Source organism: Paramormyrops kingsleyae, chromosome 13 (genome assembly GCF_048594095.1).
Source record: "Paramormyrops kingsleyae isolate MSU_618 chromosome 13, PKINGS_0.4, whole genome shotgun sequence".
Taxonomy (NCBI): domain Eukaryota; kingdom Metazoa; phylum Chordata; class Actinopteri; order Osteoglossiformes; family Mormyridae; genus Paramormyrops; species Paramormyrops kingsleyae.
Window position 1 is genome coordinate 12783487 of NC_132809.1, and position 27792 is coordinate 12811278.

The window sequence follows — 27792 nt, forward strand, 5'->3', positions numbered from 1 at the left end:
CTGTCCCATTCCTCCCTGTATGTCATGATCCTTTTGCCTGTCCCATTCCTCCCTGTATCCCATGATCCTTTTGCCTGTCCCATTCCTCCCTGTATCTCATGATCCTTTTGCCTGTCCCATTCCTCCCTGTATCCCATGATCCTTTTGCCTGTCCCATTCCTCCCTGTATCTCATGATCCTTTTGCCTGTCCCATTCCTCCCTGTATCCCATGATCCTTTTGGCTGTCCCATTCCTCCCTGTATCCCATGATCCTTTTGCCTGTCCCATTCCTCCCTGTATCCCATGATCCTTTTGCCTGTCCCATTCCTCACTGTATCTCATGATCCTTTTGCCTGTCCCATTCCTCCCTGTATCTCATGATCCTTTTGGCTGTCCCATTCCTCCCTGTATCTCATGATCCTTTTGCCTGTCCCATTCCTCCCTGTATCCCATGATACTTTTGGCTGTCCCATTCCTCCCTGTATCTCATGATCCTTTTGGCTGTCCCATTCCTCCCTGTATCTCATGATCCTTTTGCCTGTCCCATTCCTCCCTGTATCCCATGATACTTTTGCCTGTCCCATTCCTCCCTGTATCTCATGATCCTTTTGGCTGTCCCATTCCTCAAAATTCAGCCAGCTATTAGGGACTGTGTTTGCCTTAACTTTATTTACTTTTTACATTCATTCTTGGCCACCTCCCAGTATTTGTCAATCCGGTCAACGGGGACTCCTAAACAGTCCACGTTTTTGCTCAGTGATAAATGTGGACTCTCTGGCAGGGAGCTGGGAGGGAGCAAAAACGTGAACCGTCTGTCCCCAAGGACTGGGTTGGGAAACACTGGTTTATGGCTGCATAGAAAACATGTACAGAGATTCATTTTTGTTACACTCTCCAAAGACATAAACACAAAAATATGGGCAACACACGGTGTTGCTGTCAAACCCCCCCCCCCCCCCCCCCCTAGAAATGACAGAAGATTTTGTCCCTGCTATTCAAATCATAATGTTAATATTCAAGTCACATATTAATGCTGTGCTTCTGAGCTGCATTCAAAATAGGTCAAACAGTTATTAGATTTCACAGGGATCAGATTTAACCGTGTTAAAAATAACCACCTCTACGGCCATTTCAAAATAGAAAATCAAGAAAAGAAACAAAAGAAAAGGTAAGGCATTGATTCGACAGTGATAAACATTAAAACAATAAAACAAACTGCAGACACACACCTCAGCATCGCACCCCGAGGACACAATCAGTGGCACAGTGACACTGGAGAGCAATGGCCGAGAACAGTGCAGCAGTGATGACAATGTTCACAGCAGAGTCACGGTGACCAGACATGATGGGAAAAAAAGCAGCCCTCCCATAATCCTCGTGGAGACTGGCATCCAGTTATAGCTCAATAAAATATCAAGAGAATCACATCATTCTGAATGAGGAAACCCCAGTAATTGACACCATCATAACCAAAGTAAAATGCAACCCCCTTCCCCGCCCCCGCGTGCTTCATGTGGAAGAACGAATGCAGTGCCATGTGAATCCTGCCCGCCTAGAAGGATGCCAGCGATGAGGAACGTCCCAAGACTATGGTCGGGATGTAAAGCTAGGCTTGAGCCCCGCAGCAGCTAAATTGGCTGATTTGGACCCCGTGTCCAGTCATCTGTAACACATCCAGGGTTGATGGAAGGGCAGACGTATCAGAAGTGACAGCGGGATTCTGGGATCCCATGCTGTGTTCTTGGGAAATAATTACAGCCATAGCAGGTGGTATGTGGACTGAACTAAGTCGCAAACATTTAAGGCTAATCCCCCATGCTTTCTGTTAGAAATTGAATGGGGTGGGTGCTTTGTGGCCTTCTTTAGGTCACAGATATTTTCTAGTGCAGCTTAATTTCATTTGGAGACGTTTGCTTTTAATATTACACATTTACACCTTATAAGACAAAGACGCCTCACAAAATACAGAAGACTCTGTATACTTTCTCCTTCAGTGGTATTTACATGAACACCCTGCCCCCCACCGCTGATATTTCCATGTATGCAGTTCAGTTTCACCAGTAAAAGGACAAAGAAACTCAGTGGGTCCAGTGACATCCTGGGGGGTCCCGGGTCGGAGTCCTCAGCTGAGGGTGAGGTAGGGTAAGGGGGGTGCAGCTTGAGCTCAGGGGGCGTGTCCCATGAAGGAACCCGGCCCGTCATCCTCAAAGTCCCGTGGTGGCTGTTGTCTGACTTCCGGTCTTAAAGTAAAAGAATGAAGAGGGAAAAAATGTTTAGTTATGCAATGAAGTAATTCCATCTCTCTCACAGATGCACACAGACACACAGAATTAGTCAGGGAGAACCTATTCTATATTTACTTCCTTTCTTTTTCTTGCTTTTTCCTGTTGAGGCTTCACAATAACTTTCCAACACCAGCCTACTGTCTTCTTGTCTGTCATCCTTCTGACTGTGAATTTGCATAGCGCACCGGATGACAAAAACAGTCCCCCACTTGTGAAATCGGTCCGTCTCTCACCTCTGCAAGAAAGGAACCTAAATTCTCATTTCCTCAGCCTCTGTGAGACATAACAGGTTTCTGCTGAAGGGATTTGATGTCCCAGTCACCTGATTGCACCCCAGCCCCCTGAGTCCACACCTTTTCTTTCTTACAATGAACTGCTTGTTCTTTCGCAGAATTTCCCTTGAGTGACAAACACATATAAAAAACTGCAGCTATTTTCCACACTGTTAAAGAATGAACGACATGGCGGTTTTGTGGACATCTGGGAGGACAGACAGTGCAGAGAGTTAAGCATCAGTGACACTCGAGAGGGCAGGGGAATTGGGTTGTAGCCAGATGCCATGTGACGTTGCTGTAATGGCAACACAGTGTATCAGCACACTGCTGTGCTCACGGAGCCCCACTGCGACGCACTTCAGTGACTTGGGGGGTGGTGGGGGGGGGAACAGTAATCAGGACGCGCTTGCAGACCTGCTTTTTTTTTTCCCTCCGGCACAAAACACAAAAGAGACGAGAAAAAAAGACGACGCCAGTGAATATTTTGTGATTTTTTTAAGGAGCTTATATTTAAGTGCTATTTTCTGTAGAGAGGCACAATCGACTATAAGAGGAAAAAATGGCTTTTTTTAAACCACTTCCCCCCCTCCCCCAATCTCTAATATGAAACACTCAAGTATTTCACAGCTAAATCGATGCTGGGCGGAGCCTCATTTTCACAGCACCAATTTAAATCTTTATAAAGCATGAGCCTTTTGTGTTAATTTCTCAAAGTATTGCACTTTTTTATTTTTAAAAAAAGGTGTTACTTTAGAAAGCTGCTTTTATGGTTTGCGGTCGTGGATGAAGTTGCAGCTTAGGCTGCAGACCAGGTAATACCCGGGAAGCCAGGGGATGGAGAAGCGGAGCGCCTCCGAAGCTAAAACAGAACCTCGGGGATGGCGATGTGCAGGAGGAGCCCCCCCCCCCCCGCACCTGAGCATCTCAGCCGCTGTTTGCTAAGTGGGCTGGGGAGCTGCTTCAGGCCCGCATTCTCCACTGCTATTACTTATTAATCACCTTTAATGCACTTTATCTCTTATTTAAGAAGGCCAATTATTTCCTGTTCTGGGAGGCTCTGACTGCACCCAGTGAGTGACAAGGCAACTCGACTAGGGCTCTGGGATCATCTATTAGGTCTGGTGTGGTGTGGGGGGGGAGGGGGGGGGGGGACTGACATGTTTGCAGTAGGTGGGCACATTGCATTTTCCCTGCTGCGGCTGCAAAGCCAATCATCACTTTTGCCGACTGAGAGGCGTGGCAGTCTGCACCTGTGCCCATTCCCCCCCCCCCCCCCCCCCCCCCCTCACACACACACGGGGCGACCACCTTGTGGAAAGGTTGAATACAAACGAGCTCGTTTACCGAGTTGCCAGGCAATCAGCCGTTATGGGTAATTGGGGGATTTCGGGGCTCCATCACCTTATTCCGTCACAATCACTCAGGTCTGTTTCCTGTGACTGAGCTGCAGGGAGAAAATATCGCTAATGGCTACTGATGCGTCCCCATGGGCTGCCTCTTATCCCCTTCACTGGTTAACGGGTCACGCTTATTTACATATTTTTTGCCGAGTAATGAGCGTAGACGTGCGGCTTCCTTCTGCTGGGCAGTTTGCTCTGGCAGTAGTGGGGGGGGGGGGCGCCGTGGAGGCAGGCCTGTGGCCACCAGAGGCCCGACGGGCACACGTCTGCACATCTGAGTGGCACAAATTGCGTGCAGACCCACGGGACCCAAGCTGGCAGACGCGGCTGCTATGCTTTCATCTAGCAAACGCCAGCAGCGACGGAGCAGCTCGGAAACAGCCCCTTCCTTTGCCGGCTCGCTCCAGGCCCCCCAGTCATTCCCAGAACTCTTTGTAGTCCGAGAAATGCGCCCATTATGAATTTGCTGCGGACGGAATCGAGGAAGAAGAAAAAAATAGGGATGGGAGGGGGGATTGCCGCACCACCAGAATCCTCAGAGAGGGAACGATGTGTAACAAATGTAAATATAAGGGGTGGGTGTTATTGGGGGCGGGGGGGCAAGATTGATCAGGGCACACAAGAGATATGGAAATTCTTTGAAGTTCTGTGTCATTTATAGATCAGTTCCCTTTCTAAGATTCCTTCAGAAGCTTCCGACTTCATGTAAAAATAGCAGTTCTCAGAATGACTTTCCAGCGTGCCTGTAACTCAATGGCAGACAGATACAGTATGTTCAGAGACACCCCCCACCCAACCCGCAGCACCTTGGCCTCGATCACACCATGGCTGAAAACGAGCTCATGGGAGTTTTACTTACACAAAAACGTTCTGATAGCAGAACAAAAAATCATTAGTCCAAAGAGATAATCACATTGCACAAGCCAGCCAATTAGATGTCTTGGTCCCGTATCCTCTAGTTGCTTGGACCCACCTCTGCTATAATCTGATTGGTTATTTACCTGAACCAATCATTTTTCATTCTGCCCTCGGAGCATTTTTGTGTAAGTAGAACTCCCACGAGCTGAAAACAAGCAAACAGCAAAAATCCAGTGCAAGGAGGTATAGTTGGGGAGCAGCCCAGGCTGATGGGAGTCTGAATCAGGGCTGTATCAGGAGGGAATGCATTCCTGTGTTAACAACTGATAAGGTGAAATTTTCGCAGCTGGCTCTGCTGTCAGGCATCCGTCCAACCAGCAGGTACAGAAAGCAGCTGCAGTCACTCTTCATTATCCACCAGTGCACCTTTTTTTACACTCTATCACTTTAATTTGGCACCCGAGTCTGTTTTATCAGCTCCCAGATGCCAGCCTGCCTGAATTCATGCGTGACCTTATTGCGAAGCCAAACCAGCCTGTGCCAAACACTCGTACCACACCAATCCCTTACTGCATTTGTTTGTGTTAAAGATGCAGACACGACTGATGAAACCGCGATAAATAATTTGGGGTGGGGAGGTTATCCGCCATCCAGGATACCATAAAAACAGACCGGTGACCAAGAGGGGGCAGCTTTGTGGGTCGCGACTCAGAAGGTTGCCGGTTCAAATCCCTGGGTCAGCAGAGTGATCCCACCATTCGGCCATTGAGCAAGGCCCTTAACCCCAATTGCTCCAGGGACTGGCTGACCTTACTGTCTCATCTACAGCAGTTCCATGAGATGGCCTCCTGGGATGCTCTTCCAGCTGTCCTGAAGGAGGTCCCACATATATGCTGAGCTCTCATTGGCTGTCTTCCCTTCAGTCTCTGGTCCAACTCCACTTCTAGTGTGTTTAGATCAGGTGGAGAGCTCATGTGATGGTACACTATCTCTCTCCTTTGTATGTGGCTTGGTGTGTCCGAACTTTTAACTGATACTGTATGTGTCACAGGGCTCTATCTAAAAAACGAGAGCGATGGGGTCTGTGCTCTGTGGGAAATGCCACAAGTGCATTTCCATGTGGCAGGATTTTGCACATTAAACCGGCGCTCCGGAGCGTAGCGTTTGTGGTCACGCTTAGCACTGGGTGAGAGCTGGCCCGGGACCTCTGTCTCCAGCTGCTACTCCCATTTCCCTCAACCCCAAGCCCCCCCATCCAAAGGACCCGCAGTGTGTCACGCGTTTGTAGAATTAGCTGATTCGGATGCCAGTGTCACCCAACCAAGTCATTTGAACACGACTGCGTTTACTGATTACACAATCGCTGTCGCCGGTGGGTAATTGAGGAACGGTGCTGCTCAGACAGGAATTAATAATAAATCGCTTATTAATTTGGGTGTGAAATTAAAATCTTGTGCATGCCAGGCAGCACACGAGCCGTGGTGTTTGACTGGGAAGCCTGAGTTCACAGCTTGACGGCTCCTGCCGACAGACGGACGCACGTCATGATAAATCACCCCACGGCGGATAGGCCAGCTACCCGATATTTTCTCCATAGTTGTTAGACTCTGGTTAGTCAGCAATTAATGACCAAACGAAATCCTTAAAGTGGATTCGTGAAAGAAATAATACACTAAAGGCTGATCGAGGAAAACCAGCTTCGCCTAATTATACTTGCCATTACCGCTGAATTAATTTGCATGCAGAATTCAGATTATGCTAAATGCTAATTAATATAGGAAAACATGACTGACAAGCCACACACAGAGATAATAAGAGCCAGCCAATCAGAATGAGCATTATTTCAAGAGATTTAAATCGCATCTGACTCAGCTTGATTATTTGTCACATATGAACAGATTGCGGCACTGGCTGGAAGCTAGTTGTCTTTAGGCTAGAGCAAAATGTCTTGCATCCTGTGACATTTGACCCGGCAAGAACGATAATGTGAATTGTTCCCTGCTGGGAAAGAAAAAAGAACATTCAAAATGATTTCGGCATTCATTCAGAATCCAGAAATCACATCCTTGTGTGCTACCAAATCAGAATCTCATGGACCTTTATCGTCTAACCCAAAGGTGCAGGACTGTAGCATATGGGATGAGAGATATTTTAAACATTTTGAACAGAGTGTTCCAACTCTCTTTCACTGCCAGAAGAGCACCTCAGAACCCTTCACCTCCAGAAAGGTTAGAACAGGTTGTGCCTAAAGATAAAACTTCATTTCATTCTGCATGAAGTGTCACTTCTCTACTGAGTAACACTGATAATAAAACAAGACAATGTCCCTGTGGGTGTCTCAATGTCTAAACTGGCACCAGGACATCAGTTCCTAGCTGTGGAATCAAACATTTACAACCGCCTCTGCACCTCCTGATTTTCCTGTTTGACGCATCCCCAGGTCAAAAAGGGAGGGGCTTGCACTGCATTTCTTTAACCAATCACAGCCTTCATTGTATGACATCACCACGTTAATTAAATCCAGTGTTTTCTGTTTTGGAAAGATTTGTAATATAATAATAATAATCCATCCATCCATCATCTATACCGCTTTATCCATCTGGGTCATGGGGAAGCTGGAGCCAATCCCAGAATAATAATAATAATAACAACAAGGCCTGGACTGGCAATGTTCTGATCACAGACACTGAGGCTTAGCCCACTGAGCCACACCCCCCAACCTTTTGATGGCTGGATGTGTGGAGTTTAAAAATTTGAAAAACTTGGACTAATAAGATGATGTCATATGATGAAATAATGAAGTCTGTGATTGGTTAAAGAAGTGACATGCAAGCCCCTCCCTTGTTGATCCAGGGACATCAGGATGTCCAGCTGGCTCCACTTCCCTCAGTGACAGAATTATGCACAGCCATGCCTTGACTGTGGCTGCTTTTCCTGGGAGACGAGGTCCCTTCCATGCCCAGGTACCAGCGGGTTTGGCTATCTGTGACACCTCAGGGAGAGAAAGGCCACAAGAAGCTGATATGCATCATGTCATTCCTACCTAGAGATAGGTAATTCAGGTCCAGAGAGTAAAAGTCCAGACCGGGATTTTGTTTCAACCAACCAGTTCAGCATAAAGAGCCTCAGTCACAGAGTAATCAACTGGTTGGTTGAAACAAAATCCCGGTTTGGACTTTTACTCTCTGGACCTGAATTACCCAACTCTGTTCCTATGACCTTCAATGAAACAAGCTGGTGTGGACCATGTTTCCGCGCCTCCTTGTTCTCATCCAGGACCAGCCCAAGCTGATGACCACATTCCCTATGCAGATTACACTGCCATGATAACACCATTCCGGATCCGACTCTCCGGCAACCTCAGGTGTCCCGTGATCCGGCAGAAGTGGAACAAGAAACCTGGGTGGGTCCTGAGCGCTGGCTGCCTATTAAAGTTTTATGCTCAGTAATGCATCCATTAAAACGCCTGTCATAAAACAGTCTCCCCAGTCCTGTGGGTGATACTCCCACCTCTTAGATTTCATCATAAGTTGGAAGGCAGATTCGCTGTTTTCTGATATATAACGGGGGTCTCCCGGAGCCATAGCTAGTAATGAAACGACCGCTCGATGCCACCCAGCCCCCACCCAGAAACAATATGAACACCAGATTGAAACAATAAGCAGAGGCACCGTGCCCTGGCGCACGGGAAGGTGGGGGAGCGCCCAGATCCGGGGGTGCCTCTGTGCAGGCCAACCACTCTGATTCCAGCTCGGCAACAGCCGTAATGAGATGCGACCTCCACTCTATCTCCAGCTTCCTCCCAAGGTTGTTTCCTGGGGATTGGGAACCCTGACGGAGAGCTGGGAGGCGCCGGGGGCCGAGGGGGCGCACGGATGCCGGGGGGCGCGGGGAGCCCGTCGCGGCTCTGCTGAATTAAACATGGCCGCCACGACGTTCTCCCGCAAGCGGACATCTGTGCGGTACCGCTGGCACCAGGCAGTTCTCGCCGGTCCTGGCCGTTGCGTAACCACGGCAACGGTTTCCAGCCACACGGCGCAAACCAGGAAATGAGATGTATGGGTGCGATTTCACACTGCTGATGTGATTTTTAATCTTTTTTTTTTTTTTTTGGCAGGCCATCAGATTCATCACCCGCAATGAATCTTGGCATTTCCCTCTCCCCAGCACCCCCCCTCCGTAACAGCACCCCCCTCGAATCCTTACAGACCTCTATACGTCGCTCTGCGTCACGTGTGGCAACAGCACAACTGCAGTCAATGCTCAACAACTCACGGACACTTAGCAAAGCAGACCTTCGAGCGCTAACTGTCATGTAACGGAGGGAGTACATGAATTTATAGGCAGTCTCTGGTCACACATGTGACTGTGATGCACAGCAGTGGGGGGGCTGAAGTCACTCACTGTCACTCGCGCGACGGATGGAGGGCAGGTGGTGGGGACCCCACCCAGTGAGCAGCTTGGCGTTGCTGCTTCACACTGCGGTGATCAGCTGACCAGCACCCAAAGGTGAGCAAGGCATTCTGGGAAAATCCAGAGATATAATAGAACAGCCCTGAATGCAGCAGTCTGAGATGTGGAGGTGTGTGTGTGTGTGTGTGTGTGTGTGTGTGTGGATTAATCATTTCACTTCTCTTTCTTATCCCCCTGTTCCTGCTTGCTCTCTTTCCGCTACCAAACCTGTCACCTGCTATTAAGCAATCCCCTCTTTCCCACACACCATGACCTGCCAGACACGACAGTCCATTGCAGTGACGCCCACATCGAGCTAACCGACTGCCTCTGCTCACAATGCCTTTAAAGCTTGCACTCGGGCCTCTACAAACGTGGCTGGCCAGCCTCAAATCAATTAGGACCTAGACAGGCCTGTCTGATATGCTCAGCGTTTACATCAGTACAGAGCTGGGAAGTCAGATTCGCTTTGCTGGCTTCACAGGCTCTTAAAATTCCACTTCCTGTGGGAGGCAAAAAAGCTTCGTTTACCGAATCTTCTGCTTCTCCAAAACATGGAGACCACTCTCACTCACACAGCTCTGCCTGCTGCCCCCTTCCAGTGTTCTTCGAGGGAAATGCAATACATTCGCCTCCCCATTCCAGTTATTTCTTTTTTTAGCAGTGGCATCATTCTTTGAGACAAAGTGGCTCAGAATAAATCAGAGGCAGAAGCACTGCAGGAATTGCCGCTGGCAAAATGGCACAACCGTAACTTCACCGGGAAAGGAAACAGCAAGGGGGAGAGGTGTTACGGTGGAAAGACAGGGAGGAGATGAGGCGGAGAGGCAGCGAGGGGGAGAGGTGTTACGGTGGAGAGACAGGGAGGAGATGAGGCGGAGAGGCAGCGAGGGGGAGAGGTGTTAAGGTGGAAAGACAGGGAGGAGATGAGGCGGAGAGGCAGCGAGGGGGAGAGGTGTTACGGTGGAGAGACAGGGAGGAGATGAGGCGGAGAGGCAGCGAGGGGGAGAGGTGTTAAGGTGGAAAGACAGGGAGGAGATGAGGCGGAGAGGCAGCGAGGGGGAGAGGTGTTACGGTGGAGAGACAGGGAGGAGATGAGGCGGAGAGGCAGCGAGGGGGAGAGGTGTTAAGGTGGAAAGACAGGGAGGAGATGAGGCGGAGAGGCAGCGAGGGGGAGAGGTGTTAAGGTGGAAAGACAGGGAGGAGATGAGGCGGAGAGGCAGCGAGGGGGAGAGGTGTTACGGTGGAAAGACAGGGAGGAGATGAGGCGGAGAGGCAGCGAGGGGGAGAGGTGTTACGGTGGAGAGACAGGGAGGAGATGAGGCGGAGAGGCAGCGAGGGAGAGGTGTGTTAAGGTGGAGAGACAGGGAGGAGATGAGGCGGAGAGGTGTTACGGTGGAGAGACAGGGAGGAGATGAGGTGGAGAGGCAGCGAGGTGGAGAGGTGTTACGGTGGAGAGACAGGGAAGAGATGAGGCGGAGAGACAGGGAAGAGATGAGGCGGAGAGGCAGCGAGGGGGAGGCGTGTTAAGGTGGAGAGACAGGAAGGAGGCAAGGAGGAGAAGCAATGAGGGGGAGACATGAGAAAGGCAGAGAGACAGGGAGGGAGAAAGACAGTGAGGTGGATAAGCATGGATATTGAGAAGCTGAGAGGCAGAGAGATGGAGGGGCATTGTTGTACCAAGCTGCCGTCAGGACTGCAGAGATCTGCTGAAAAAAATCTGCCTGCCTGATTTCCCTCACACCCTTTAAGGCAGAATGTGCTACCCTGTGTTCTGACTTTTAAAGAAATATCCAATGACGAATGATAAAATAATGATAATATCCATCCATTTTCCATTAGCATTAGCGAATGCAAGGTCGCGGTAAGCCTGGGGAGTGTCCCAGGATGGGGTGCTAGCAGAGTGGAAACACGCTATGGGGGATTTAGAGACGGCGATGCACCTCTGCTCCTCCTTTTAAACGTCGGCACTGCTCCAGAGAATCCGAGGAAAACCCACAAGAACCAGCAGAACCGTGGCCCTGCCGTTATAGCGGCTGATATTATATTATGTTGTGACAGACACGCAGGGAAACGCGAGGTCATCACAGCGGTGCAGCACGCTGCAAGACTGCAATATTCAGAGCGTGGGGCCCAGCAGAGCCTGCTGACAGGACCTGACTTATCACAGCCGCCTGGCACAATGTATGGCTGTGTGATGCATGGTCCCAGACACTATCATGCTATTTTACAGTCTTCTGCCTTCTATCACACGTGCTGAATGCAAATCATCCCTTTCCTCCCTCTGCCTGCTGGTCCAGCTTCTCTCCAGCCCAGACACACTTTGAAGGCCATTTTTTTTCTGTGCATGTACCCATCCTGATGCACCATTTAAGGCATAGCACACAAAAAAAGAAGCGAGCAAATGAATTCTAATGTTTTAAGTACCCAACCCCCCCCCCCCAGCACCATCACTGTCTTGGGAGTCTATTGCTGAATTGTACCACCTCCATTGACTGCACAGAAAAGCAGTTTATTTATACCGCTAATTCCCGCTAATAGCACTGCTGGGGTCTCTGTACCCTCCATCTTGTGGCGTTTAAGAGCTTATAGAGTACGCGGTAAGTGTGGCGTCAGACCCGCTGTCTCTGTCTCACGACATGGATCTCTCTCTCTCTAGCTCTCTCCCACAAACAACCTGGCCTCAGTTTAAATGACCCTCAACACACATGGTGCCTTTGACAATAATGTTAGACTTTCCTCTGACATATAACTGGGTGATTACAATTAGACTAGAGTTGGGGGTAAAAAGGGCTATTGGAAAATAAAATAGACATTTATCGATCCCCTAGCATAAGACTAGGGAAATTATTGTGCAATTTAGCGTTACTTGTTGTGGTTTGGAATCTGAGCCAACTACTTCACAGCCAATGGGGGGGGGGGGGGGGGGCTAGGCCCCCTCAGTCATATCCATTGTGGCGTCCTAGGCGAACATGGGTCGGTACTCGTGCACAAGATGCCCCCCCCCCCCCCGCCCAATTGCCCATCTTGCTTTTACCAGGATCTGCCACTGGAGTTAGGGATAAGACTGGGACTAGGACTAAGGTTGGGGTTAAAGTTAGGGTTAGGGTTAGAGATGGGTTAGGGTTTTAGGTCACACATAGCATTTATGTAGGGGGTAAATCTCGTGATTGTTGCCCAGATGCACATTCGACAGTGTGCCTGTGTACGAATCTTCTGTTGTTGAAATCCTGTGGCATCATCATCAAGCGGGCAAAACACTGAATGTGCATTACTTCAGTTGCTATGACAACTCCTAAATTAACTATGAAAAGCTTTCTTGCAGTAAAATGAGTTTTTCTTATTCCACTGAACATCTTTAAGGGATGAAATATCTACATATTAAAGTGGCGAAGAACCGTCAAATTTAAATAAAGTCACAAATTCACACAGTGGCACGGTGGTGATGAAAGACCTTTTTAGGGGCTGATAATGGAGGTCAGTATGACAGCGGATGCAGAATGCAGGGGATATTGGCATTACAATAGGCCTCTTCATCCTTTTGCAGGTAGACCTTTACTTTGCAGTTTGCTGTAATTACGGAAGACTGAAGTCTCTGCTTCAGGCCAGAGCAGGTGGTCTGTGTGTGTGTGTGTGTTCGTGCATGTGCGTGCATGCGTGTGTGTGTGGTGTGCATTTGTGTGCATGTCTGCATGTGTATGTGCGTTTGCATGTGTGCGCGCGCTAGTGTGTGCGTATGCATGTTTGTGTGCGTGTATGTTCGTATGCATGTGTGTGTCGTGCAAGTGCGTATGCATGTTTATGCGGGAGTGTATGAATGTGTGTGCATATGCACTTGTGTGTGCGTGTGTGTGTGTGTGAGTGTTTGTGTGTGTGAGTGTGCGTACGTGCATGCATGCATGTCATGTATCCATATGTGTGCGTGTGCATGTCTGCTTGCGTGTGTGTGTGTGAGAGTGTGTGTGGCTGCTGCAAAATCTGACACCTGCAGGTCCAGAGTTTCGCCAAATCGGATGGTGAGCTGAATCTGACCCCCCAGGCCTGAAACACATCCAGCGGAGTCCTACTCATGCTTCCACTCACGCAGGGGCTGCTAAATTATTAAACAAGCGTGCTGATTATGCCAAGGCCTGCATTAATACCCCCCCCCACCACACACACAGACCGGCACACAGTGAAATGGGGGGGGGGGGGGGACAGATAAGAACAACGATCCTCTCTTGAGGGAGAGTAAATTTTTCATTAGAGGAAATCCAGCCTCCTGCCGATTCTTGGGCTCTGCCTGACCCACCCCCCCCCCCCCCCCCCCATACACACTCATATGCACTCACACACACTTGTTTACCCCATATACCCCCCCCACCCCCTTGCCTCCATTCAGGCCATCTGTGCAACCCTCTCAAGGACAAATGGATGCTGGAAGCAGGCTGTGGTAGGGGTTGGTGGGGGGTGGGGGGGGTGGATTCTAGCTTTAGTGTCACCGAGAGGGGGCAGACCGGTGGGGTATCCACAAGGATACAGCCTGAAACACACTGCCACAGTCTTCAAAGTCTTAACACAGGCCAGGAATAAACACACCCCCCCCCCCCGATGCTATACACAGCGATGGGCTGTGACACACCCCCAGCCTCTAGTCTGCAGCCCTAAAATCATGGCATTTAAGTGTGGCTGAGTAAAAAGAAGCAGTGTATGAATCCACGCTCTCTACTCTGACAGCAGCGATAAACCAGACCAGCATTTAAATTGGATGTGCGTTATCACATTACAGCCATTACATCCCATAATTTGCTTGCTTAGCAGATTTACTCCCCCCAGCCACCTGCACCTTACACCCCGCTTGCGCCGCAGTCATCGCCGGAGCGGTCACGTTTGAGGGATTTCCGCGTGAGTCGCCGCCAGAGTGGCGCCCCCACCAGGCTTGTTTTGTGCAGTGCAGCCAGAGTGTGACTCCAGCCTGGTGGTGCGGGGTGTGCTAACAAGGGGCTTGATGAGCAGCCAGGAGTGAGATAAGAGGGAACCGGGCGTGAAACGAGGCCCTCTCATCGCCTCGAGGACCGCGGATCCTCCGCAGCCATAACCTCGGATTTCCCCTCCCCCTCGTTTTGGGGACTAAGGTAAGAGACTCCTCAGCGATCACCATTACCGGGGGAAAATGCAAGACTGGCATCGATTGACCCAGCCTATGTAACAGATTAGAAAGCATACACAGACAGATAGTCAATAACTAACTCCACCTGTGTCATTTCAAAATGTTTCCATAATATAAATCATTTGCTTTGGTTCAAAACATTTATTGCTTTATTTGTGCCGCACAAATTCCTTGGACCTGAGCTCTGGCTTGCCCGATAAGCTCTGTTCTGGCTAGTTTCGGCTCTCCTTGCCGGCAACCGGTCAGGTTCCAGGCAGGAAACGGAGCCGACGTGGACAATGCAGCCCCGCGGGCACGGCGATCTCTGCTCACGGCTACCGACCGAACACGCATGCATTGTGGCGAGAAGAATCCCAGACACAGATTTGTTATCTTCTCTGGCTCAGGCGCTGGAAAAAAACAGCACGAGATCCAGTCACTTCCTGTAAGAGTCCTATTCTTGCCTGGTCTCCTGGTAGCATATCAGATTCATCTGAGTGAAACACAAGCTTTGTCTCTGTGTTAATGCACCCCCCCCCCCCCCTTACCAAGAAGCTCTTCTCACAAAGATGCCCTTTGCGAAATAGACACCCCCCCCCCCCCCACGGCCCATTGATCTGCATCAGTACCCCCCAAATTAAAGGACCTGACCAGTCACTCAGTATGGAGGGGGGGGGTGGTATGATTTTCCAAATCGATGTCTCCAGAGCAGGGCCCTGCGGGCAGAAACAGGCTGGAAGTGGTATCAATATGCCTGGGGGGGGAATTTTCATTTTCGGAGGGGAATCTGTTTGTAAAACCCACCTGCTCATCTCTCCAGGACCACCAGGGAGCGGGTTAAAGCCTAAGACGATGCCAGAGGATAAGCGTGGTATATCCTCTCTGTTATGCCAACCTGCCTGCACAGCTACAGCTTACGGGCCATCCGGGGGGATGGGGGGGGCTGGAGAGGTGGACAGGAGGCCTGCTTATCCCACACCAAGGGGGTGATTATCCCGCTTTGTAATCACTTTACAGACTGGACACCAACGGCTGGCCAGGCCTCTCATCCTCAGCCTGTGCTGCCACATCCCCAACACATCCCCAGCACATCCCCAGCACATCCCCAGCACTCTTATGGCCATGGATCCATCTGCGGAGCCTCATGCACAAAGATCTCTCTTCATTTACATACAGTAAGTCTACGTTTTCTTAAGAGGGATGGGACATCAAGTAGGGTCAACATCTAATACCAGCAGTATCATCTGAGCATTCACCAGTAGGGGGTGCTGAGTGGCTCAGTTCGCTACGTCTCTGTTCCTGTCATCAGAAGCCCGCCAGTTCGAGCCCCCAGTTACATGACCATGGGGTCTTGAGAAAGGCACTTAACCCCCAGCTAAAGGGGTGTTACACATTGGCTGAATCGGTCCTGTGACCCCCCCCCCCCCCCAAACTATAAAGAGCAAGATGGGATAGGCAAAGAATTCCAATGTACGTGTACTCAAACTTATGCAAATCAAATCATGTACCTCTTTCAAAATATTTCCATCGTAACATTTTCCATTTCACAACATTTTCCTTTGTGAAACATTTTCTCTTTCAATCAGGTTTATCTGTAGCCAGTGGAGCACCTTTAAATTCTACTGATGCATGTAGGGAATGCGACGTCGCATAATGTAGAACAATGACAATGAACTAGACCACCATCCTCCATTGCCACACAAAGTAGCAGGAGGTATCAGCAGTAGTGAACCTCCCTCAAGGCCCCCCGCGGAAAGCTGAGCGCCACAAGGAGAATGGGGGCATCTACGGCTTTTGCACAACCTGACCGGGGACATCGGTGTCGGGGCAAATCATGGAAAATGTTGGCCGGTCTTTGGTCCCTGTCAAAATGTCGTTGCAATATGGCCTCTGAGGTCATCATCATGACCAACTAAGATCATCTGTACAAAAAGCCAGAGGCCACAAACAGTCACAGCAGCGCGTACATGCAGAAACACACACAGGCAATCACACATTCAGTGGGGAAGCATATCTGAACTTAGGAAGAGATCTAATAGAAATTGGCATATTTGCTAAAGCTGGAGATAAATGACAACTCGCTGGAGTCTGTCCTTAGTAATCACCACACAGACTTGGAGAATCTGAGCTGCCCCCTAATTTAAGGACGTGTCAGAGTCCCTCTACATAAAGGACATAAGCAGGACAGGTAGCCTACGAGGGGGGCAAGTAGCTCCACTATCCCAGAGTAAGCGTGTGGTGTCTGGTGCACCATGTGACCATGTGACAGTCTGAGCAGACTTACCTTGGCCTTGGCTCAGGATCTGGCTGAAAGCGAGAGGGAAACAAGAATGAGAAAAACATTTCAGCTTCACGCCAACGATCAAAACACGGTGACAGTCACACTAAACGGAGCTGAAATGAAACACAAGCCACGCTAAATAGATTCATGCTGTCACAACCTTTTAAACCAAGCAATAAAGTACTGACAGAAATGTCTTCAAAGACCCCCAGTGTCATCATTTTTGGGCGGGCAGTTTTATGGCCGACCGTCACAAAAGACAGCAGGGACCAGACGCGCATTCTCAGAGCTGAGACGTGAGAGTTGGTGGACTCTCTCTGAATTTCATTTGAGGGTAAAGGTGGGTCAGGAATACCATCCTGGGGGGGGTCAGCAGTGCGTCTTAATAAGAGGACCGAAGTCTTGGGGACAAATTTGTGCTCGAATTATTAGCTGCCTGGACAGAGACCACGCATGGTGACACAGAGACCACGCGTGGTGACACAGAGACTGCATACCTCCTACCCGCACTCTCCATCGATTTAATGACGGGTGTGCAGATTAACTAGGACAAATGGAGGACTATGAATTCCAGTAATAAATGTGTGATGGGGTCACGCTCGCTGCTGGGCCATTGCCTTTAATTCCCCTTTGGGGGTTGGCGTCATAAACATTTTCTCACCATATCGTGCAGCCCCATCACCCTGTGATATAATGCTCCCCTATTAAAGGCAGGAACTTCATCCTTTTACAACTTGCCTAAAAACAAACCAATCCAAGACATTCCCATGACTAAATAAGCCTCAGAGTTTAATTAGCGAATGGGGCATTCGATTGCTTAATGGTTGTAATTATACATCTGATGCTTCACCACATAAAAGCCCGTGAGAATTACAAATGGTCCCAGTGGCTCGCAACACTTTCGGTTGACTAATAATTTATTTAGTAAAACGAGCCTCAAAATTCCCAGCATTCACATAAAAGATACACATAGTACTAAAGAATGCGGCGAATGTCCGTGTCCTAACTTTGCCCCTCAGTTTCAGTTCTGACGGCAAGCGGTACGTGAAAATCGCCCCACCTCAGGCTAAACATCGTCTACTCATCTAGAATGAAGAACACCCCAGGCATTCAATTAAGAGCTTCTTTACTCACTGAGCGAGGAACTCATTTCTTGGCCCGATAAACTATTGCTATTTCTCAGCCAACGTTGACACAACCGGCTTCCCTCAGCAAAGATCAAAGATGCCACCCAGTTTCTTGACAGTGAAAAATGAGCCGTGGGGGTCTTTTTTAATCTGGTTGTGTGAGTAAACAAATGGTGCACCAATCAAGACAGACCTAGGATGGGGTGTAGGAAAGGCTTGTCTTTGGGGAAGCCTGCGTGTTTGTAAAAATGGCTAAACTAATGAGGAATATCAGTTACTCCCAGGTCTACTCTATTTTCTGCCAGTTTGAACCTTACTTGCTGCTTGCCTTGCCTGGTTCTACCAGATTCTACCAGAACCAATATCCATGAATGGATCGTGACGTGGACATGAAAGATCAGGGCTGTCGTTCCTGGGTCGGGTTGCGTCAATGGGCCTCACCATGGCTCCTTGGGCAGCCTCCGCCTGGTCCAGAGCCCCGAGCTGCTGAGTGATGGAGGCCATCTCTTCTTGCAGCCGCTCCGTGTGCACCGTGATCTCCGCGATCTTCTCAGCGGCCTGCGCCGTCAGGAAGGCCTCCTTCAGGTCCACCAGGTGCAGCGTCCGCTTCTCCTCCAGTCGGACCAGCCTGTGTAGCTCGTCAAACTGCTGGTTCACGTACTCCTCCAGCTGCTCCGCGCTCATCTGCGGGATGGAACAAAGGGAAGTCGCCCAAAATGCGTTATTGCCGCCTCTCCTCCGAAACGAGCCGTCAGCACGGCACTTGAGGTTCTACAGCTTCCTGCTCTGTTGTCAGTTGCCTCTTTTATTTGTTGATTTTCACTGTCACCCCACCGAGAATCGCTCACACCACATTGGTGTATATTTTTAAGGAAAAGGAGAGTGTAAGAGTTTATCCACGCGACAGCATCAGAAAACAACATGCCTACAAAACTTGCCATAAAGCAGTCGCTAAACCAGAACTAATTCTTGAAATGAGAAAGAGAAACACAAAGAGAAAACTACACAGAGACAAAGTGTTTGAAATAAAATGTTCTATGGAGTAATCCCCTGGAAAGATTAGAAGAATCAGCCTTTGAATTAATTTCTTTATCCATCAAAATGAATTCTAATCCTTCTCTGAAAGCAAGAATTCTAATGGCAAAGCTTCCCCGATTTTGACCGATATTGAAGTAAGTCTGTTATTTATTTGGTAGGTGCTCTCATAGGAGGTGACAGGAACATGTTCGAGGACAGTGCTCATCAGTCTGCTGCAGGATGTCCTCAATTATTCAACGCCACGGATCTGCAGCAGACGGCCAGAACAAAGCTTTTTAGTTTTTTTGGGTTTTTGTTTTACACACACACACACACATATATATATATATATATATATATATATATATATATATATATATATATATACACACACACACACACACATATATATATATATATATATACACACACACACACACACACACACACACACACCATCTGATTGCAGAAGGACACCTTCTTTAGACAATCCAGATCAGGTCTCTTTCAAATGACGGTGCCGTCTTTCGATTCAGATAACAAATCAAAGCGGAGGAAGGCAATCGCACGCACCATTAGCTTTAAAAAAAAAATCCATTCAGAACAAAAGACAGAAACAAAACTTTGCAGTGATATGGTTTGTAGTTAATATATATGTAAATTGCACATCCAGGAAGGACACATGGCGATGGTTAAAATGAATACTAATGGGAGACCAATTAGGTTGGCACAGTCTGTAATTTGCGTAAATTGTCCCTTTCATATCACATGGAAACCGAATTCCTTTTTTCAGTACTCATCAGAAGGTGCCGATATACCTTACGTAGAGGTTTAAGAGTCACTATGCCCCCTTTATACATTCATCCACCTTCTTACCTGTTATCCAGTACAGCAGTGTTTCGCAACCCAGTCCTCGGGGATCCGCAGATTGCCCACGTTTTTGCTCCCGCCCAGCTCCTAGTCGGATTGGAGGGAACAAAAATGTGGACTTTTTGTGGGTCCCTGAGGACTGGGTTGGGAAACACTGCAATTCAGGGTCACAGGGGGCCTGGAGCCTATCTCAGGCAGCAAAGAGCACAAGGCTGGGGTGTACCCTTGACGGGATGCCAGTTCATCTTAGGACACATGCAGACTCAAGCGCTACAAGCAATTTAGAAAAGCTAATTAGCCTAACTGCATGTCTTTGGACTGCAGGAGGAACCCAGTGAACAGAAATTTCACAAAATACAGTGAGAACATACAGTACAACCCCCCCCCCCACACACACACACACACACACACACACATACACATAAAGCAGAAGTGGGATCCAAGCTCCCAACTGGTGGTACAAAGCAACAGCATGACCCACTGATCTGTTGTGCTGCTGTCCTTCAGGCATTCATTGATTCGATTTGGTGTCTCTTCTACTCTCGCGTACAAAAATGTTAGCAGACTTGATGACTACAGGCTGCATATCTGGATTTGTCTCAAAACTGGGTTTCGAAATTGAGGAAGAAATGAATGAGCATGAAACTCCTGAAAATACAACTATCCTGAGCTCTGCCATCTTATGTTCACTGTAATTCATGGTGTGTCAACAAGTTAATATGATCCTGAGCACAGCTACATAGGAATCCTTTGGCTTTGACATATTATGAGACACACGCACACTCAGGCGAGAGAGAGGCCTGGGGTCAGAGTACGGTGTTAGTGGTCAAGGCCCTTGCTCAGTAATGATATGATTACTCTATCAGCCACGGACTTCAAACCAACAACCTTCTGTTTATATAAGGTATATAAGGGGGGGGGGGTGTATATAAGATCCTAACAGGCCTGGATGTGGTTCAACCAAATAGTTACTTCAATATTAGTTTAAATACTAGAACTCTTAGTAATAGGTGGTAAATTAACGTGAGAACATTTTAAACTGGATTTGAGGAAGCACTTCTTTACACAGCGTGTATTTAGAGTATGGAATAGTCTTCCTGTTAGTGTAGTGCAAGCTAAATCCTTGGGTTTCTTTAAATCAGAGCTAGATAAGATGTTAACAACTCTGAGATATTAATTGAATTCTCCCCAAGAGAGCTTGATGGGCCGGATGGCCTCCTCTCGTTTGTAAACTTCTTATGTTCTGATGTATGTTCTAACATATACCAGAGAGTTGAAGAGGATCAAGCAGTCGAGTGCAACTGTCCGGTAAATTGTGATCACTACTTAATAATGCTGGAATGATATTTAGGTAGCAGGATATCAAAGACACAGGGAGATATCAGTGGAGAAGGAGAGCAGCAGAAATGAAAGAAAGAAGGAGAAAACAGACGCGGCTTCTTTGCAACATATTTCTGAGCCACTGAAATGTGGCCTAATTGGATTTTTGAGTCCCTAAGTGCCCCCAGAGTTCTTTGAGGTGCCATTGGGCTCGTAAATTGAGACACCAGAGTCTTTGGTTGAGCGCAGCCATCTGTTTACGTTTAAGGGCGATGTAACCAGCAGTAACATTCACCTTTTATCCATTTTATGAGCCCCCTTGAGTACCTCGTTTGGCTTTGACCCACTTAAAGGTGACACCTAAGAGAGTTACCTCTATGAGGCAAAAGTTATATTCGTGGCAACTGGGACGACCCACATTTCCTGCTGGCGGTCCTGCCTCTCCCCATTCACTGTGTGCTGTCAAATGTACATCGAGGAATGCTGGATGGCACACTTGCCAGACGGGGTGGGGGGGGGGGGTCGTATATTGTAATTCCCACACAGTCGTCTGGCAGAAAAAATAGAGACCTGTCATTCTTCTTTGTGTTTCTTTATAAATAGAAGGGAAATATTTCTATTGTCGAAACAGCTTGGCCAGGAGCAGGGCGTGATAAATTATGGGCTGGCAGCAACGATGAGGGAGACGTCCGCTGGCAGAGACACATCGTCTGGCCTCCCCACTGGCACCCATATTCCAACAGGGCAGCTGGACAGCCCCCCCCCCCCAAGTCTGTTTGGACCAGTCCACCAGCACCCCCATTATGTCCAGTCTCCCATTGGCGGCTGCTCCTTCCTCCATCTCTCATCCGATTCCTGATACACCTCAAAGCCACATTCGCATTAATATTTCCAAATGCCCTGAATCTAACACGGCTGGGTAGAATCCTGGGGAGGGGGGGGGACAGGAGAGAAGTGACCTCATTTACACGGAAGCTGGATGTGGGCGGGGACAGGGAGAACAGAGACTAGAGCAGGAGCAGGGGCCCGGTACGGTGGGGATGAGAGGCCCTGTGATAGAGACTGACACCCACACAATAACACCCACGCACTCACACACAATCGGCTGAAGCGAGAGCTTGCCTGAGCATAAACACTCAAACGTGCTCTTTCCCATGAGCCCGAAATAAACGACAAAATAACAGAGACGCAAATTGAATGTTTTTTATGCCAGTGCCAAGGAACAGGAGTGTATGAAAGGTGATGTGGTGGAGCGGCTTCAGAGGAGGTGTGGCCAAGGAACAGGAGTGTATGAAAGGTGATGTGGTGGAGCGACTTCAGAGGAGGTGTGGCCAAGGAACAGGAGTGTATAAAATGTGAAGTGGTGGAGCGGCTTCAGAGGAGATGTGGCCAAGGAACAGGAGTGTATGAAAGGTAATGTGGTGGAGCGGCTTCAGAGGAGGTGTGGCCCGAAAGCGGGGCTGAATCGACCCTGGGGGCGGCGGTGTGGCTTAGTGGGTTAGGCCTCTGAGCTTGAGATTGGAAGGTCGCTAGATAGAGCCGTGGCAGGATAGTCCCATCTCCACTGGTCCCTTGAGCAAGGCCTTTAACCTTTCCCAGAATGCAACAGGGGTGCTGAATAAAAGGCAGGGCAATGTGCTGAGAGCCCAAGCTTTGCTCTCAACTCTGTATATGTATGTGTGTGCGTGTGTGTGTGTGTGTGTGTGCAAGCGGGTTTACCTATCCTTATGGGGACATAATGTCCCCATAACGTGATAAATATCCATTTTTTTTCCCTTATGGGGACCGGTTTCCTGGTCCCATAAGGGAAAACTCTATTTTATAAAAATCGGTGACTGCTATGAAAAAACTAAAAATGCAAAAACTCTTGTATTTTGTTAGGTTACTTATGGTTATGGTTAGGGCAGGGTAGGGGTTAAGGTTGTCATAGTTAGCGTTAGCATTTTTCCCATTGAAATGAATGAGCAGTCCCCATAAGGATATGTTTACCCTACATGTGCGTGTGTGTGTGTGTGTGTATGTGTGTGTGTGTGTCTGTGTCCCGAAGGAAAGCAAAGATGGGATATTTGAAAATGGTAAATAAATATTAAATAAAGCTTCATATCACTGAATTGGAGGGGCGGATTGCACAAAGAGGACATAATAACGCATGACTGTAGCAGACGGAAAATAAACAAGAGAGATAAATATGATCTTTGCCTAAAAAGCTAAACATGTTACAGAGGTGAAAATACATCAGTGGAACCAAGAGTGAAATAACAGCTTTAATCGCTGATGTCGCTCCATAAAAGCCAAAGCTTCCTTCAATGCAAATGCCCTTCAAACACTGGAAAATGTTATTCCGCCTATTTTACTTACACTACCAATCAGATTAGCTCGATTTCAAAGCACTGGGATGGAACATTCATAATATTACTTTTTCTTAGTACTGCAAAACTGCTGAAGAAAACAGAAAAATGTATATTCAGCAAAGAGACAGGTTGCATTGACCCTCCCCCCTAGGTGCTGGGGAGTGCCCACCAATCTCGTAAGTAATAATAAAAAAGTCATTGTTAACTATATAAAATGTAAGCGAGAAAATCCAAAGAGACTTGGAAATTTCTACATATTTTTCACGGCCCTGGCCCCGAATACTCCTGGGGTGCTCCTGCACACTTCTGTGTATACGGGGGGGGGGCTGACTCTAATGTCTTCAATCAGCTCTCTATGCGGCTTAACGCTTTACTCGCACAAGTGCTCAAAAAAATGTACATTTAAAGGAAGCCTTGGCAAACAAACTGGGGCAGGCGGGGGGGGTGGGGGGGGAATGGGGCTTTGAAATATTACTAAGACCTGGTGTTTCTTAACCCATCGGTCAGGCATAAAATATTGATGGAGGCCAATTGCCTGAATGTCCAACCGTGCAGAAATCTGCTGGGGGAGAAGAGAAGGGGCCCCCAAGTGCAGATAAGGGGCCTCGTTTAAGCATTCAGTCCTGAGGTTTGGGGCCTAATTAAGCATTTGGAGCCTAATGAGTAAATGGAGGATAGGCTGACCTTCTCCCCCCCCCCCCCAGAAAATCTATACAGAAAAGCAAACAAAAGCAACGTGACGATATCTTCCTTGTGGCAGTTGGTACCCAGCTACCCCCATGCATGTTAAGATCCTGAGACATTCAATCGTGATAGAAAGAGCTTAGATCCTGACCCCCCCCCCCCTCCCCCCCCAGGGAAATTTAGGTATTCAATTTTGAAGCAGCCATCCTGCGTCGGTATAGCTACCACGTCCTCTGAGCACGTGCTACCTTCCCCGGATGCTGCGATTAATCGCTTATACGCTGATCCACATTACTCACACTCGTGTAACTGTCCTTCCCTGCTGTGCTCCCTACATGGGGCAGATGACGGGTATATAATGAGAGAAATCAGCCATGACGGATTTATAGTGACCATCATGACTGTAAAAGCCAGCAGCGAGCCACTCCGTGCTTTCCAATAGCCCAATTCCCCTTGAATCTTCATTATCCATGCCCTGAAAGGCCCATCAGCTTCCGGTGATTGATGCCAAGCGGACAGGCCTGCGCTCCCCAGCCCCTGGCAGTCTGACCGCGTGCCTCCCCAGCCCCTGGCACAGGAAGGGCGCAGGGCCTGATGAAGGCGCTCAGCGGCGCCGATGCTAAATGCTCCGGAGGCCGTCAGACTGGCAGATGGGCCGGGGACTGGCGTCGGTGGCCCCGATTCACCCCGGCAGCGCGGCGGGCGGCCCTGAAGCTCATTTACGCTTGGCGGGCTGTCTGCGTGCCCCACAGGGTAGCTGCTTTAAATGTGCCTGCCTGAGTTCATCAGGCGACGTGGATACTGCATGCAGGAGTTTGCCACATTATCCCGTGCCCTGATTTTCACCAGCCTGGGCTGCCCTTCGCCGCATAGTAAGACAAAAGCTCTGGGGTGTAATTAGCTGCTATCACATGCTCGTTATTTTCATACTGATGAGGTAACATATCCTGGATTATGACCTTCGCCAGGCAGTAGGAAGGACGGTTTCCAAGGAAACCACCCTCTCCCCCCCCCCCCCTCCCCAGGTGACCCAGATAGATCTTGCTTACTTCTGGACTGGTCCATTTGGACTTGATCTTCTCCGCCATCTCATGGGTACTGCCCACCAGGTCAACTCCGGCCTTGCTCTGCAGGAGAAGCGAGAGGGAGAACATTATCAATTCAGCAGCCCTCGACGTCTGCCCCCCCGGCACCTCAGCTCCGCCCCCAACCCTCTATCTATCGTCACATGGGCCAGCCCCTCTTCTTACTAACTTAACGAAACCATAATTCCACTAATGCACTAGAGAGTAGAATGCATCCTGAGAATACCCTTCAGATCTACTCAACCATCCATCCATCCATCTTCCATAACTGTTCCTTTAATGTGGGGGCATCATGAACTGGAAGCCTATGCCATGTAGGTCAGGGATTCAGGCACCTGAGATGGGAAGCCAGTCCAACACAGTCCAACACACTACCATCTGATTCTAAAAATACTCTGTGCAGCAATATTTCATTTCTGGGTGACATTACAGCCTTTCAGAGATATTTTGGATATTTTAATGTTTCCCAGTCTGCAGATCTTTGATATAGCTCCATTATAAGATTTCCCCAATATTAACACAGCTTTATAACAGCTTGATCAAGATGACAATGAACTAGCATCATTTTCCCCACTTGCAGTTTAAATAAAAATCATTGTACCGCAGTGCTATTGAATTCTAACCAACAGAACATGCCCTATTATGAATACATTCCTATAGTCATTTAGAGAGCTCTTTTATTGTCCCTTTGCAATACTGGTAATCAGAAAAGTGAGCAGGGATGCCTGGAATAAGCAGTGAACCATCCACTGTTCAGCTCTGCACATATATCCTCTTTGGAAACACAAATCTATTCTTCTGCCCCAGTTCTTAAACGGATGCGTGCCATTCTGAGGTAAATTAAGACAGAGGGCTGCCCTCTTAGATTTCAATGATTAAATGATGCTTTTATCTGGACCAACTTCATGCATTAATTTTACACATTTATACCGCTGGAGATTTTAATGGTCTGATTTATGTTAAGTGCCTGTTATACTGTACAGCAAGGGCCCCTTATGGGACTTAAATAAGGAAATTTCAGGATAAGAGTATTTGTCCCTAACTGCTATGCCCTCTGCAGGCCTTCTAAGGGAACAGTATGTTAGTAGTAAATGTTAGTAAATGTTTACTGAGTAGTAAATGTTAGCAGGAAGCGCAGGGGTGCTTGTGCTCACCCTCTGCCACAGGTAAGCCTCCTGCAACGTGATGATCTCGTGGCCTTGGTGCTCGCCCTGCACTGCACACACCACGCAGATGACTCTCTCGTCCGGCTTGCAGTACAGCGACCCTTCGTGGCCGTGCAGCTTGCATCGCAGGCGTTCCACCGTCACCGGATCGCGGTGCCTCCCTCCACCTTCCGGGGGACCGTCCTCCGGGGACCCACCGCTGGCCCCCGCCTCCATGCTGGCCCCCGCCTCCATGCTGGCCCCATCTACCATGGGGGGGGCATAGGGTTCGAGGACATGCTGCATGCTGCGCTGGTGCTGGTTGGCATGGACACTGCAGAACGCAAAGCCACAGAGACGACACAGTTGTTCCGCTGGCTGCGCCTCATCTGGCTCGCAGGCGTCACACGTGCCGTCGCTCTGGGGCAGATCGTCCCTGGCCGTCGCCGGACCACTGCTATTGCTCATCCTAGACTGGGTGGGGGGATGGGGCGTAAAGGGGCGTAAATGCAGACTCCTCAAACCAGCTACAGTCATGCTGAATCATGGACCCCAGCTCCTGTCTGCATATTGTTGTGCTGCCCCCCCCCCCCCAGGCACTTAGTGGTTTCTTGTCAATACACACACACACACACACACTCTCACACACAGTCACAGGCTGTGCTACATGCACACACACATACACACACAGACACACACAGTTCCCTTCTCCCACGGTGCTGTGTTATGCCGCAAGTTCTCTCCACTTTCCTGTTTACTCCCCCGTCTCTCCCCCAGCAGCTCCCAATAACTGGTGGGTAGGGTGCTGGGGGTGCAGCTCTGCCTGACAGAAGCAGAAACCCGAGAAACAAGGCCACCGCTACAAATAAACAATAACTCCACCCCCGCCCCCCCCCCCCCCTACCAAGGGCCTACCATTCCCTGCTCCAATCCAGCACGCAGTCCTGGCCGGTTCCTTCACGTAGCTGCTGTCTGTCCCCTCTGTCACAGCAAAGCGGAGTCCGGAGGCAGGGAGACGGGCAGCCTGGGCGTGGGGAGCAGAGAGAGAGGCACCCGCAGCACAGCACAGCGCAGAGCAGAGCAGAACCACACTCTACAGCCGATCCTCTCCACTCCACTTTCACTTTGCACACAGGCTGCTTCACTTCCTGGTTTCTCTCGGCTGTTTTTTTCTACACTTCCTGCTCTTTCTTTCCCCCTCCTCCCCTCCCTCCCGAGAGTGAGCGACAGATGAAGGCAGAGAGGGGAAGAACAAAACAAGAACCGGCCTGACGACGGCAACAACATCAAAAAAAGATCACGGCTCACGAATGAGGGACACAATGGAGGCGGATTCGGCGTGAGGGACGGCTGGGAATGGGGGGGTGGCAGAGGAAAGGGACACAGACCTCCTCTTACACTGCCTCTGCTCATTCCACAGACCCCATGAAGCATTAATTATTAACCTCTTAAAGGCCTGCACTCCAGAAACATGCCCATTAACCGTTTACACAAGGAACCATGCATGATTTAAAATGAAATATCAGCAGAGGTG

General features: G+C 49.0%; 1 protein-coding gene across 3 annotated transcripts; it reads right to left on the minus strand.

Moving 5' to 3' along the window:
- Positions 1–629: 629 nt before the first annotated feature.
- trim44 (tripartite motif containing 44) lies at positions 630–27584 on the minus strand. Of its 3 annotated transcripts, none has more exons than XM_023842185.2 (6): positions 27174–27584; positions 26268–26592; positions 25078–25155; positions 18228–18470; positions 16663–16681; positions 630–2220 (listed from the first exon to the last, which is right to left on the minus strand). In XM_023842185.2, exons 2-6 carry the CDS (start codon positions 26562–26564, stop codon positions 1877–1879), a joined length of 981 nt encoding a protein of 326 aa, XP_023697953.2. In that variant the 5' UTR covers positions 26565–26592; positions 27174–27584; the 3' UTR covers positions 630–1876. The 3 variants fall into 3 exon arrangements, with proteins under 3 accessions (XP_023697953.2, XP_023697951.2, XP_023697952.1); XM_023842183.2 differs by having other exon boundaries at positions 26268–26732; XM_023842184.2 differs by having other exon boundaries at positions 2051–2220; positions 16663–16685; positions 26268–26732; positions 27174–27438.
- Positions 27585–27792: the final 208 nt, after the last annotated feature.

What these genes read in the sequence shown, in the direction of transcription:
- trim44 (XM_023842183.2), bottom strand. An exon ending in AGGCTTACCTGTGGCAGAGG is followed by an intron (nt 25,156 to 26,267) that starts GTGAGCACAAGC and finishes CTTCTCCTGCAG; the next exon opens with AGCAAGGCCGGAGTTGACCT. An exon ending in CCAAATGGACCAGTCCAGAA is followed by an intron (nt 18,471 to 25,077) that starts GTAAGCAAGATC and finishes TCCATCCCGCAG; the next exon opens with ATGAGCGCGGAGCAGCTGGA.